At 44.0% G+C, this 13,028-nt stretch overlaps 1 protein-coding gene across 3 annotated transcripts in view; it reads left to right on the top strand.

Moving 5' to 3' along the window:
* Nucleotides 1-414: 414 nt before the first annotated feature.
* WDR90 (WD repeat domain 90) overlaps nt 415-13,028 on the top strand; it is a 66,725-nt gene continuing 54,111 nt past the window's right edge. For 2 of the 3 annotated variants that reach the window (XM_034420520.3, XM_087878561.1), the window contains exons 1-8: nt 415-513; nt 2,652-2,743; nt 3,992-4,168; nt 6,324-6,462; nt 6,893-7,063; nt 8,675-8,798; nt 9,408-9,475; nt 11,639-11,748. In XM_034420520.3, coding sequence (XP_034276411.2) covers nt 435-513; nt 2,652-2,743; nt 3,992-4,168; nt 6,324-6,462; nt 6,893-7,063; nt 8,675-8,798; nt 9,408-9,475; nt 11,639-11,748 — 960 coding nt within the window. In that variant the 5' untranslated portion in view covers nt 415-434. Of the gene's footprint in view, nt 514-730; nt 890-2,651; nt 2,744-3,991; nt 4,169-6,323; nt 6,463-6,892; nt 7,064-8,674; nt 8,799-9,407; nt 9,476-11,638; nt 11,749-13,028 lie in introns of those variants that run through there. The other variant, XM_034420519.3, reaches the window with a different exon arrangement.

Here is a 13,028-nt window from a genome sequence, read left to right as displayed (position 1 = left end):
CCTCTGTATCTATTCTCCAGACACCTTTAAAATCCTATTAAGCCCCTTTGCGGTTAAACGTTTTAAATAGAAATAGACACACATTTCTATTTATGTAGTTGGGCTTGCCACTTCCGTTGCAAACAGTTTATATACTTAGGTCACATAAAAAAAGGGGGGGGAATGCACCATTTAGATAAACCGGCTTTTGCTTTTGAGGCGAAAATGCAAAGAAGGAAAAAAAGAAGAAGAAGCGAGCAGGGGCGCGGCTAACAAAGTACGTTCCCATAGAGATAGGAACTATAGAGAGCCGCTCCCTCTTCTTTAAGAGCGCGACTCTATAATCCCGGAAACGGAGGCTTCTCTCATGTCCGCTCTAGTTAGGCTCTATGATCCGAAGCGGCCTCTCTAGCCCTGGGAGAGTACGCCCTCCTTCCTTTCGTTGAGGCGACTCTATGGTCGTGGGCGCACCTACGCGGGCAGTTCGAGGGCAGCGGCGGGAAGCCGGGCCGAGCCAGGCAGCCATGGCCAAAGGTGAGCCGGGGCAAGGGATCCGGGCCTCGGGGCCTTGAGAGCAAGGAGGGCGCCTTCCGTAGTATTTGCAGTGGTTTCCTCTCCCCCAAAAAAGTTTTTTTTTTTTTGCATTTAAATTAATACGACAGGCAGAAGTTCGTCAGGTGTAGCTTCTCTTTCGTCTCTGCGGGGGTCGAAAATTCACAGGTTGGATGCTGTCGTAATCAAGTGGGTGATGAAAAAGCCCAGGAGCCCAGTGTTGGTGGGTCAGGGACAGGCAGAAGTCCATCAGGTCGAGCCTTCCTGCCTGCCATGGGCTTCACTGGGGTGTGTGGTTCCAGGAGCCTGTTGGATGGCAGGTCCTGCATATCTGGGAAGGAAAAAAAAAATCAGGCAGGTGAGTGACAGGCAGAGGTTCGTCAGGTGTAGATCACACACTGTTTGATGGAAATTGAACGTTATATAAATAAAACAAGTAAAACATTGGGGGCGGGGGAAGAGCCCAGGAGCCCAGAGTCGTGGTGGGTCAGGGACAGGCAGAAGTCCATCAGGTCGAGCCTTCCTTCTTGCCTCCCTTGCCATGGGCTTCACTGGTGTGTGGAGTTAAGAGTCCAGGAGTCTGTTGGGTTGCAGGTCCTGCATGTCTGGGAAGGAAAAAAAATCAGGCAGGTGAGTGACAGGCAGAAGTCCATCAGGTCGAGCCTTCCTTCTTGCCTCCCTTGCCATGGGCTTCACTGGTGTGTGTGGTTAAGAGTCCAGTAGCCTGTTGGATGGCAGGTCCTGCATGTCTGGGAAAGAAAATAAGGCAGGTAAGTGACAGGCAGAAGGTCGCTAGGTGCAGCTTTGCTCTGTCTTTGCAAGGGAGCGCTTCATGGCTTGGATGTCTGCCTGCTCCATAGCTGTATCTGTTTGCTTAGAAACTAAGCCTTAGATGGATAGGCTGCAAAAAATCCGAAAACGTGGGGCAATATATAATATGCAAGATATAACAGATGGGTTAATACAGTCTTAATACCTGTTGGAGAGATCAGATTTGATCAACTGAATAAAAGCTAAAAATCCATCAGGTGCAGCTGTCCTCCATCTCTCTAGGAGGGTAACTGTTGAACTGCACAGCTTTGGAGTGTAACTGAATTGGGGTGGGGGTGAGGGGAGAGGAACTATCAATGAAATGCTATGTAAGAGGCAGAAATTCACTAGGTGCAGCTTTTCAGTCCTGAAGGTAAGCTACACTGGTTGGACATCTGTAGTGCTTGTTGCATGTTATTAAAATATAGAAGCACTATAGAAAGAACGGTTTACAAGCACTAGCTAATCACAGAGTAAATCTGTGTATGTAGGTATGTATGTATGTATATATGTATGTGTGTATCTATAGGTATATATGTATCAGTGGTGAAATTCAAATTTTTTTACTACCGGTTCTGTGGGAGTGGCTTGGGCATGATGTAGCTTGGTGGGCATGGCAGGGGAAGGATACTGCAAAATCTCCATTTCCACCCCACTCCAGGGGAAGGATATTGCAAAATCTCCATTCCCATCCCATTCTGGGACCAGCCAGAGGTGGTATTTTCCAGTTCTCCAAACTATTCAAAATTCCTGCTACCGGTTCTCTGAACTACTCAAAATTTCCACTATCGGTTCTCCAGAACCTGTCAGAACCTGCTGGATTTCACCCCCGATTTGTATATATGTACTGTATATCTACTCTCTATGCATGTGTGTGTACGTATATACTTCTATGTACTGTATATGTGCATATATGTGTGTGTGTGTGTATCTATATTTCTGTGTATGTGCATATATGTGTGTGTTTGGATAAATAAATGATATGGGGAAGAGAGAGAGAGATGATAGATAGATAGATAGATAGATAGATAGATAGATAGATAGATAGATAGATGATAGATAGATGCATGTGTGTGTCTGTGTGTACGTATGTATGGTTTTGTATGATTTTTATATTGTATTTTGTCCATTGTTTTGAGTTCGGTTTAACTATAGCAATTTACCTTCAGGTTTCTTCCAGTCATAATTTTAAAATCTCTATACTGAAAGCCTACTCAGAATGAATGAGGAATTTAGCGTTGGGAATACTAATTGGGGCTCATTGCTCTTTTATACCAACCCTTCCCCCCCCCCGCCCCCCAACTCTCCAGTGTGGCAGCATCCTTATCTGAACATCTTCAAACACTTTAAAGTAGAAGAATGGAAAAGATCTACCAAGGATGGAGACGTGACAACCTTTATGGTAAGGCCAAATCTCCTGACATTTCTCTCAGTAGCTTAATTTATATTAAATTTGTTCGTTCAGTTTCCTGTGGTATTCTGTAGTTCGCTTGCTCTGACATCTGAACTTAGATTATGGCATAGATCATGGTTAGGGGTGCCTTAACTTCTCCAGAATTACATATACATAAGCCTTAAACCCTTTAAACCAGTTGAGTATCAGGGACCGGTTCTGTGGGCAGAGGTTTTTCCATGGACCGGAGGGAGCATGGTTTGTATGCTGACTGCATCCCACGGATGAGGCTTTTTGTTTGTGCAGCCTGGTTTTTGGCATGCCATGGCCTGGTGCTGGTCCCCGGACTGGGGATTTTAGACACCTGCCTTAAACTATCTTTCTTTCTTTCTTTCTTTCTTTCTTTCTTTCTTTCTTTCTTTCTTTCTTTCTTTCTTTCTTTCTTTCTTTCTTTCTTTCTTTCTTTCTTTCTTTCTTTCTTTCTTTCTTTCTTTCTTTCTTTCTTTCTTTCTTTCTTTCTTTCTTATGCCGCCCTTCTCCGGAGACTCAGGGCGGCTTACAATGTGTTAAGCAATAGCTTCATACTTTTGTATATACCTGCTTAGTAGGGCTTTCGGGGCCCCCCGCCCCCCCCAAGCGGTGTTCTTTTTATACAAAGTCAGCTTATTGCCCCCACAATCCGGGTCCTCATTTTACCTACCTCGGAAGGATGGAAGGCTGAGTCAACCTTGAGCCTGGTGAGATTTGAACTTGCAGTAATTGCAGGCAGCTGGTGCTAGTTAACAGCACTTTAGTCTGCTGCACCACCAAGGCTCTTATATGTCTTTATGGATGAACTCATGGGGTAGAGATACATTGTATGAAAACACAGATAGGTTTAAGGCAATCTCAGCTGGTAATTTGTGAGTGGACAGAGGTTAGTGTGACTACAAATAGCCCTCAACTTATAACCACAATCAAGACTCGGATTTCTGTTGCTAAGTAAAGTGGTGGTTAAGTGAATTGAATTTCATTTTTTGACCCTTTTTTTTTTTACCATGCTTGTTAAGTGAATCGCAAAGCTTTTCCCATTAGCTTTGCTTTTTGGAAAGGCTGGCTGGGAAGGTTGCAGATAGTGATCAGAGGGTCCAGGTTGCTGCAACCATTGTAAATAATGCTAGCTGCCAAGCACCTGCATTTTTAATCATGTGACTCTACTCAAAACTAGCTTTCCTATGTGAAAGCAAACTTTAAAGCCTGCTTGTTCTCTCCATTCAGGACAAGACTTTGAAAGGGACAGTATATCGCATTAGCGGTGCTGTTCCGGCCAGCAACTACCTCCAGCTTCCCAAAACTGGCACCCAGTCCTTGGGTCTCACTGGTCGCTATATCTACATCCTCTTCAAACCTGCACCAGGCAAATATTTTGTGGTGCATCTAGATGTTGCCACTGAGGTGAGTGTGTGAGTTTATTCCTGGCTCCACGATGGTCATGGTACAATAATAACATAAATTAAATTGCTCTTGAAAGCACTGCAGTCCTCTAGTAATGCCTTCATAATACAAGATTTATTGACTATTTATTATCATTGTTTCTTCCCCACCTTGCAGAGAAGCTGTCCTTCCAAAGATGCTTGCAAACAATATAACCACTTGAAACAAAAACAAAATTAAAAAAAAAAAGACAAATAACATTTTTAGGATCCTTCCCACAGGCCAACAGATCTGGAATGAGAGAAGAATGAACACGCTAAGGAGGTGGATATATGCCACCTGTCTTTCTAACATTTTTTGTTGTTGTTGAATAGTTCTTGCCTTTTAGGAATTCTGATACAATCTGTGTGTTTGGTGTTTTAGGAGTTGTTGATTGATACCTGGTGGCAGATTTGTTTTCCTAAACACCGCAGCTGTTACTTTTCTTGAGTGTTACTTTTGAATTACTCGCTGTCTAAGACATAATAGAAGTGCTGGGTTAATCTATAGTAGCTCAAAATCGGGAGGAATCTGGTAACACCTTATTAGACTGACACATTTTATTAATTTAAAACATTTATATAGCTGCCAATCTTATTAACAAACTCTGGGCAGGTCTCAACCCAAAATGAAAAAAAACCTATTTTTTATTATTTTATTTTAAATAATAATAAATTTATTTATTTTGTAAAAAGTAATAAACATTTTAAAATAATCTTATTTATTTTAGTAGCATCTGTTAATCTGAGAAAATGCTACCAGATTTCTTATTTTTCCTGACTCGTTTGTAGACTATATTTTAGTCTCTGCACTTGTGCACTTAAGAAGTGATCTGAAGTAGCAAGGGAAAGATTATTCTACATTATCCATCAAACTACAAAGTGTTTTGCTTGGCACCCTGACCCTGTATTGGATTTAGCTTTAGATACAGAGGTATGTACAGTACATTGTTGTTGTTGTTAGTTGTGAAGTCATGTCAGACCCATCGTGACCCCATGGACAACGTTCCTCCAGGCCCTCCTGTCCTCTACCATCCTCTGGAATTCATTTAAGTGGTTTTCCCAGTTGCAATGTATGGCTGTGAAAGTTGGACCATAAGGAAGGCTGAGCGCTAAAGAATTGAGGCCTTTGAACTCTGGTGCTGGAGAAGACTCCTGCAAATCCCTTGGACTGCAAGGCGATCCAACTGGTCAGTCCTAGAGGAGATCAACCTTGACTGCTCTTTGGAAGACCAGATCCTGAAGATGAAACTCAAATACTTTGGCCACCTAATGAGAAGGAAGGACTCATTGGAGAAGAGCCTAATGCTTGAAACGATCGAGGGCAAAAGAAGAAGGGGACGGCAGAGAACGAGGTGGCTGGATGGAGTCACTGAAGCAGTCGGCATGAGATTAAATGTACAGTACATAGGTCTGGCAGAAACAGAATAAGTTTCTGAATAAGTTTGAAAAGCAGTGTAGGAGTGAATTTATTTCCTGGCTAAAATCACACAATAGAATAGAATAAAATAGAAGGGAAGGGAAGGGAAGGGAAGGGAAGGAAGGGGAGGGGAGGGGAGTGAGTGGGAGAGAAGAATATAGAATAGAATAGAATTCTTTATTGGCCAAGTGTGATTGGACACACAAGGAATTTGTCTTTGGTGCAAATGCTCTCAATGTACATAAAAAGAAAAGATACCTTCATCAAGAATCATAAGGTACAACACTTAATGATAATCATAGGGAACAAATAAGCAATCGAATCATACTAGGAAACAGTCAATATAAATCAGCAACAAGGTTACAGTCATACAGTCATAAGTGGGAGGAGATGGGTGATAGGAACAATGAGAAGATTAATAGTAATGCAGACTTAGTGAATAGTTTGACAGTGTTGAGGGAATTATTTGTTTAGCAGAGTGATGGTGTTTGGGAGAAAACTGTCCTTGTGTCTAGTTGTTCTGGTGCGCAGTGCTCTATAGCGTCATTTTGAGGGTAGGAGTTGAAACAGTTTGTGTCCAGTCTATAAATCTATATAAGTAACAATATTCAGCTTTGGTTATCTTTTGTGGGCTGTCTTAATCAGCTCCAAAATATTTGTTGCTCCCGGAATGATAATTCTGTCTCTATAAACCGGCTCTGTTTCTATTCATTTCTAGGACAGCCAAGTGGTCCGTATTTCGTTTTCTAACCTCTTTAAAGAATTCAAGTCCACAGCCACATGGTTGCAGTTCCCATATATTTGTGGGGCAGCCCGTGGGTCAGTCTATGAAACTACAGCCAAGACTTCTAAACGAGGTAAAATGCAAAGAAGGTCTAATCAAGATTTAGGGGGTATTTTTTTTCCCCCTACTACAGCAACTAGCAAATGGTCTTGCCTTTGATTTGATCCCCAAGACTTTAGAAACTTGGATCTAATTTTCCTGAGAAGTGAGTTGATGGTTTAGAGCAGTGGTCACCAACTGGTGGTCCGTGGGAAAATTTTAGTGGTCCGCAGAAAAATTATTTGCATTTTTTATATTGCACTAAATCTTCAAACGTATTGCACGTATCCCTGGGCCGGATACGTGCAATGAATGTTTGTGTTGCTGCAGAGAGTCTCCCCCTTTGGGGTCTTTTTGTGTGGGTCGGAGGGGGGAAATGAGGCCATTCGTGTATAAGGTTTGAGATTTCTGCGAGTGTGTCAAATGTCTGTAGAAATTCAGAACTGGCATGTTTGGCCCTTCAGATCTGGTGGGCCTTGCCCCCATCAACGTGCGATGGACTTGCTTGATCCTGGATCTCCGCCACATTCTTGGCCTCTACCTGAACAGAACCTACAGTCATCTGAAAAGCGTCAAGCTATGCTCCAACCTGCTGGTGAAAAACCTCTTCACCAGCGATTTGCTCTTTGACCCAGGTGAGAGTCTTTAAAGAGTGGATGCAGCAGGGGTGAAATGCTCCCGGTTCGGACCGGATCACCCGATCCGGTAGCGATGGAAGCGGGTGGTTTGAAGAACCGGTAGCAAAAATCCTGCCCCCCCCCCATGCCCAGCTGAGTTGTACAATCATCAGAGGCTTTTTCTTTTAACTTTTAAAAGCATTTTTTCTACAACCTCTTCCGCCGAAAAAATGCTTTTAAAAGTAAAAAAAACAAAAAGCAGTCCAGTCTCCTCTTGAAAGCTTCCAGGGATGAAGCTCCCACAACTTCTGAAGGCAACTTCTGTTCCATGGGTTGGTTGCTGTCAGTGTCAGAAAATTCCTCCTTATTTCCAGGTTGAATCTTTCCTTGTTCAGTTTCCATCCATTATTCCTTGTCTGGCCTTTCAGGTGCCTTAGAAAATAGTTTGACTCCTTCCTCTCTGTGGCAGCCCCTCAAATATTGGCACAGTGTTATCATGTCTCCCCTGGTCCTTCTCTTCACTAGACTAGCCATGCCCAGTTCCTGCAACCGTTCATCTTATATTTTAGCCTCCAGTCCCCTAATCATCCTGGTTGCTCTTCTCTGCACTTTTTCTAGAGTCTCAACATCTTTTTTATAGTTTGGTGACCAAAACTGGATGCAGTATTCTAGGTGTGGACTTACTAAGGCTTTATAGAGTGGTATTAACACTTCACTTGATCAGTTTCTATCCATTACACCTTGTTGGCGTAACACCTTTCAGGGGCTTTGGAAAACAGCTTGACCCCCATCCTCTGTGGCAGCCCCTCAAATATTGGAAGGCTGCTATCCTGTCTCCCCTGGTCCTTCTCTTCACTAGACTAGCCATGCCCAGTTCCTGCAACCGTTCTTCAGATGCGTTTAGCATTCTGAGTAGAGTGGGTTGACTCAATTGACCTTTTGCTTCCTAAATCCTTTCCATCTTTCTCCATGGTTTTTTGGCTTGTTCCTACAAGGGAATGTTTACCAAAAAATAAAAGATAAATGGCTAGGAAGAGGCATGAGAGCTGTGATTTTGGTTGCTATGTTAATACAAGCAACATTTGCAGGTTTAACAATTCTGTGCCGCAGCATGGAGCTGGGAACGGAAAGAATGCCTGTTTGGTGACACTAAGCCTGGCTCCAGAAATTATTTAACCAAAGCCAAATAAAGTTTTAACTATAGTTTTTTTTCAAACATTGCAGGATATGAAAAAGATAAGTTTATATAAATGATAATAATATGCAGATTAGCTTGCATTCATATAGGGAATAGTACTCTCTCCTAACCTATGAGCGAAGTTTTTTTTTTTTACAATAAAATATCCCACTCTTTCATGGGAGGTTGGCACAAAGAAACCTCTAAAGAGGACTCAGTTTTTTTCTCATGCAAGCATTGGCTTCTCTTGGGGGAGTAAGAAGGGGCAAGTGATACTGCAACTTAAACTCTGCCCTTGACATGCTTGTATCCATATTACAATATTTATATGAAAGGGGAGAACTTGCATCAGAATATCAAAACAGGCTTTTCAATATTGGCATAATTTCAATGAAGAACAACCACATCTGTCCCATCCTTTTTTCTTTCTTTCTTTTTTTTTTTCCTTCTAGCGTTGACCTCTTCTGAGGCTCACCAGTCCAAGATGGCATTACATGGTTTCTCTCCCATGCCTCGGGAAATGGCATTTCCTGTGCCCAAAGGAGAACTGTGGCACGATCTCTATGATTACATTCGGTAGGTTTGGCTAAATTTCTTATTCTGAGGCCTCTCATTTCTTTGCCATAATATTTTTGGGGGGACTTCCTGCTTTGCGTAATATTGCTCAACCTGAAAAAGAGATGCATGAGGGATATGTTGTGATTTGGAGGGGGTGGGGGTAGTGTGGGTTGCCCCTGGTTCGCACCGGTTCTATAGAACCGGTAGTAAAACCGGTGGGAGGCTCCGCCCACTGACCGTGACATCATCAAAATGCTTCTGCGCATGCGCAGAAGAGCGTGCGTGGGAAACAAGCGCGTGCGCGCAGCCCCGTTGCAAACCGGTAGTAAAAGTAAGTAGAACCCACCCCTGAGTGGGCGGCTTTGTCAGAATAGAAGTTCTACAACTGGGGTGTTCCTAATGAAAACTCCTGCTTTGAGCACCCAAAATCCACATACCGTATTATTCTCTGAGCCAAAATGTTTATTGCAGATTACAGGATCAAGTTTGCCTGATCAGATTCAATTGACCCCCATCCTTACCACAACTAGACTTTGTCTTGCTGGCTGATAGAGGCTGAAACGCTGGACCAAAACAAAAAAAAATCCATTTCTTATGCAGTATCCTTTCTCTAATCTTTTTCTTCAGGTTCCCTTCTGATGGATCCAAAATGCCATATGACTCCATTCAGAAAAGCACTTCGAATTCCTATGCTGGTGAGTGAGTGAATTCAGGAGACTGTGAAAAACAGAAATAATGCACAGACAGCTTTCTGAACTACCACCCCTCTTACAAAATAAACCAATAATACATCGAGATGTAACTCCATTTATGCATGGATTGATTTAGTAGGCTGATGAATCATTTTATGTCGACTTGTGCTTATCTTCTCATTGACAAAATAGCAATAGCAAAGGCACCTAGACTTATATACTGCTTCACCGTGCTTTCCAGCCCTCACTAAGCAGTTTACAGAGTCAGCCTATTGCCCCCAACGATCTGGGTCCTCATTTTACTGACCTCAGAAGGACGGAAGGCTGAGTCAACCTTGAGCCTGGTGAGATTTGAACTGCCAAATTGTAGGCAGCCGGCAGTCAGGATCGAACTCCTGACAGTCAGCAGAGTTAGCCTGCAATACTGTACTTCAACCACTGCACCACCATGGCTGCACCACCCAACAAATGCTTAAAAGAGATTAGATAACCATTTGTCTGAAATGTTGTAAGGTTTCCTGCCTAAGCAGGGGGTTGGGCTAGAAGACCTCCAAGGTCCCTTCCAACTCTGTTATTCTATTCTATTCTATTCTATTCTATTCTATTCTATTCTATTCTATTCTATTCTATTCTATTCTATTCTATTCTATTCTATTCTATTCTGTCTACTCTACTCTACTACTCTACTCCATCCCATCCCATCCTATCTTATCCTATCCTGATTTGATTTGATTCGATACGATACGATACGATACGATTCTTATTCTATGTCTCTGAAATCCTAGTGTAGGGATTCCCAAGCTTGAAAACATTTAAGATTGTCAGGGAATGTAGATTTAATAGCTGTAAGCTGATGGAAGGTTGTAAGCGGAAGCAACTGATAGTTGATGCAGTGGGAATGAGGCAGCAGGGTTACTGCCACTTTAAGAAGCTGGGTAAGAAGCTGCCTATATAAGGAAAACCATTAGAGGGCTTTTTCTTCTCCTCATGTTTTCTCTCATTGTGTATCTCATTGCTCTCCTTGTGTCAGTAGCTGTATGATAAGGTATTTACCACGTATGTCTGTATATATTTAGCTGTATATAAACCATTGTTATTTATCTAAAGGCTCTATGTGCTGTGCCTTTGCTCCTAGATTTATCTCATAATATTAGTTACGCTGCCTAAACTCTGACAAAGATGGTGGACTTCAACTCCCAGAATTCCCCAGCCAGCTAATTCTGGAAGTTGGAAGTCCACCCATCTCATAGCTGTCAAGGTTGAGAAACACTGGCCTAGTGTCTTAGATCACAGACTGAAAGCAGTTCTAGAAGAAGAAAATTGATAATGAGCCATGATCCTAATGGCACCGTTATTTATTCGAAACATATATATGCCTCTCTCCCCTCCACCCATCTTATCCAAGTAATTCTGGGCTGCTAACAAGCCCTACGAAAAAACCAAAATCAAAAGCCAATATAAAAATCGGGCAAAACAAGAGTTGAGAAAGACCACCCAAAGATAACGGAGGCACCTCTGAGCAACTCACACACCGGCAGGCACAGCAGGCTCCATGTCCTGAGGTCTTCATTGCTCTCTTTCAGGGGTGGGCTTCAAAAATTTTAGCAAGGGGTTCTCTGCCCAGTTGCTGGGTGGGCGTGGCCATGGTGGGCATGGCCTAGTCAGCCTCCCACACAGTGGTGGGATTCAGCCAGTTCGCACCACTTCGGGAGAACCGGTTGTTAACTTTCTGAGCAGTTTGGCAAACTGGTTATTGGAAGAAATCATTAGGGCAGAGACCCGGTTGTTAAATGATTTGAATCCCACCACTGCTCCTGCACCATGGCGGGTGGGGGTGGGGTGTTTTTGCCCTCCCCAGGCTCCTTTCCTCGAGCCTCTGGGAGAGCGAAAACGGCCTCCCCAGGCTCCGGAGGCCTGTTTCCGGCCTTCCCAAACTTCCAGTAGGCCCATTTTTTGCCCTCCCCGAGCCTCCGTGTACACCCTGCACATACCTGCATCCAAAATGGGCCGCGTGGGGACTCCTGGGAGGGGTGGGGCAGAGTGGGCGGGGCCAGCCAGTAGTGGGATTTGGGAGTTCTCCGAACTGCACAGAATCTTAGCTAGAGGTTCTCCCGAACCCCCTGTGAACCCCCAGCAGCCCACCCCTGCTCTCTTCCATCTTTTCAGCTGGCCATCCCAAAGACGAGCCAGTGACCCTGGTTCCCAAGGACGTGTCTTTGAGCAAGCCAATTCGGGACCGGGTGTCTCTCATCCAGCAAATCACCAGTCCCAAAGAGGTATGTAAGCTTTTGATCTTTCTTAACACCCAGAGCTGTACAGGTAGTCCTCGACTTACAACCATTCGTTTAGTTACCATGTCCAGGAGTGTGGTATTCACTTACCTTTGCTACCAGTTCGCAGATGTGAGTGCGTGCACGTGTGCTGTCGCTTTGTTCGCACGCGCCACCCACCTCCACGCATGCGCAGGGCCTTCCAGGCACACGCAGAGCATCACAAACGGGACGTGATGACAACCGGGCGGGTGGGCGGAACCTCCCGCAGCTGCCGCTACAGGTTTGCCCGAACTGGATAGAACCGGCTGAATACCACCACTGACAACGTCTTATGGCCTTTTTTCCCACACTTCCGACCGTTGGACACATGGTCGAAATTTGGACACTTGGCAACTTGTGTGTATGCATGATGGTCACAGTGTCCCGGGGTTACGTGATCCCCCTTTGCGACCTTTTGACAAGCAAAGTCAAGGGGGAAGCCAGATTCACTTAACAACCAGGTTACAAATTTAACAACTTGCAGTGACTCACTTAGCCACTGTGTGGCAAGATTTGTAAAATGGGGCAAAATTCACTTAACAGCTCTCACTTAGCAACATAAATTATGGGCTCCATTGTGGTCGTAAGTTGAGGACTCCCTGCACAGAATTCACTCAGCCACTTCAAATGGCAATAGCGCTCAAGACTTACCGTATTTTCTGGAGTATAAGACGCACCTACCTTTTTTGGTGAGGAAAAGAAGAAAAAGAAATCTCCCTCTGCCTCTGAGCAATTTTGTCTCATTGCAGCAAACAGCAAACAGCCTGTTTTACTTTCATTTTCGTTTTCAACATAGCTTGATTAGCACAAGGGAGAAAAAAATCTGCTCTAGCAATTCACCTCTTTGCAGCAAGCAGCAGAGCCCTGCGCAAAACAGCTGAGAGCAAATCAGCTGAGAGTCGGGAAGCCGATCCAATCACCTTGTGCAAATTAAGCTGTGCTAAGGCTGAAAGGGGCTGTTTTTTCTTGCTGTTTGTTTGCAAGGAGGTAACTGCTGTGAGGCAGAGGCCAAAGGGTGGGGGCCAGTGGGTGGGCAGGGCTACATTCAGTGTATAAAACGCACCTACATTTTCACCCCCTTTTAGGGGGGGGAAAGATACGTCTTATACTCCGAAAAATACGGTATACACTGCTTCACAGTGCTTTACAGCCCTCTCTAAGCGGTTTACAGAGTCAGCCTCTTGCCCCCAACAATCTGGGTCCTCATTTTGCCCATCTCGGAAGGATGGAAGGCTGAGTCAACC

The sequence above is a fragment of the Pantherophis guttatus genome, chromosome 14 (genome assembly GCF_059756535.1).
Source record: "Pantherophis guttatus breed Tessera chromosome 14, ASM5975653v1, whole genome shotgun sequence".
Taxonomy (NCBI): domain Eukaryota; kingdom Metazoa; phylum Chordata; class Lepidosauria; order Squamata; family Colubridae; genus Pantherophis; species Pantherophis guttatus.
Note: the sequence above shows the minus strand (reverse complement) of the source record. Positions and strands in the feature narration are given on the sequence as shown.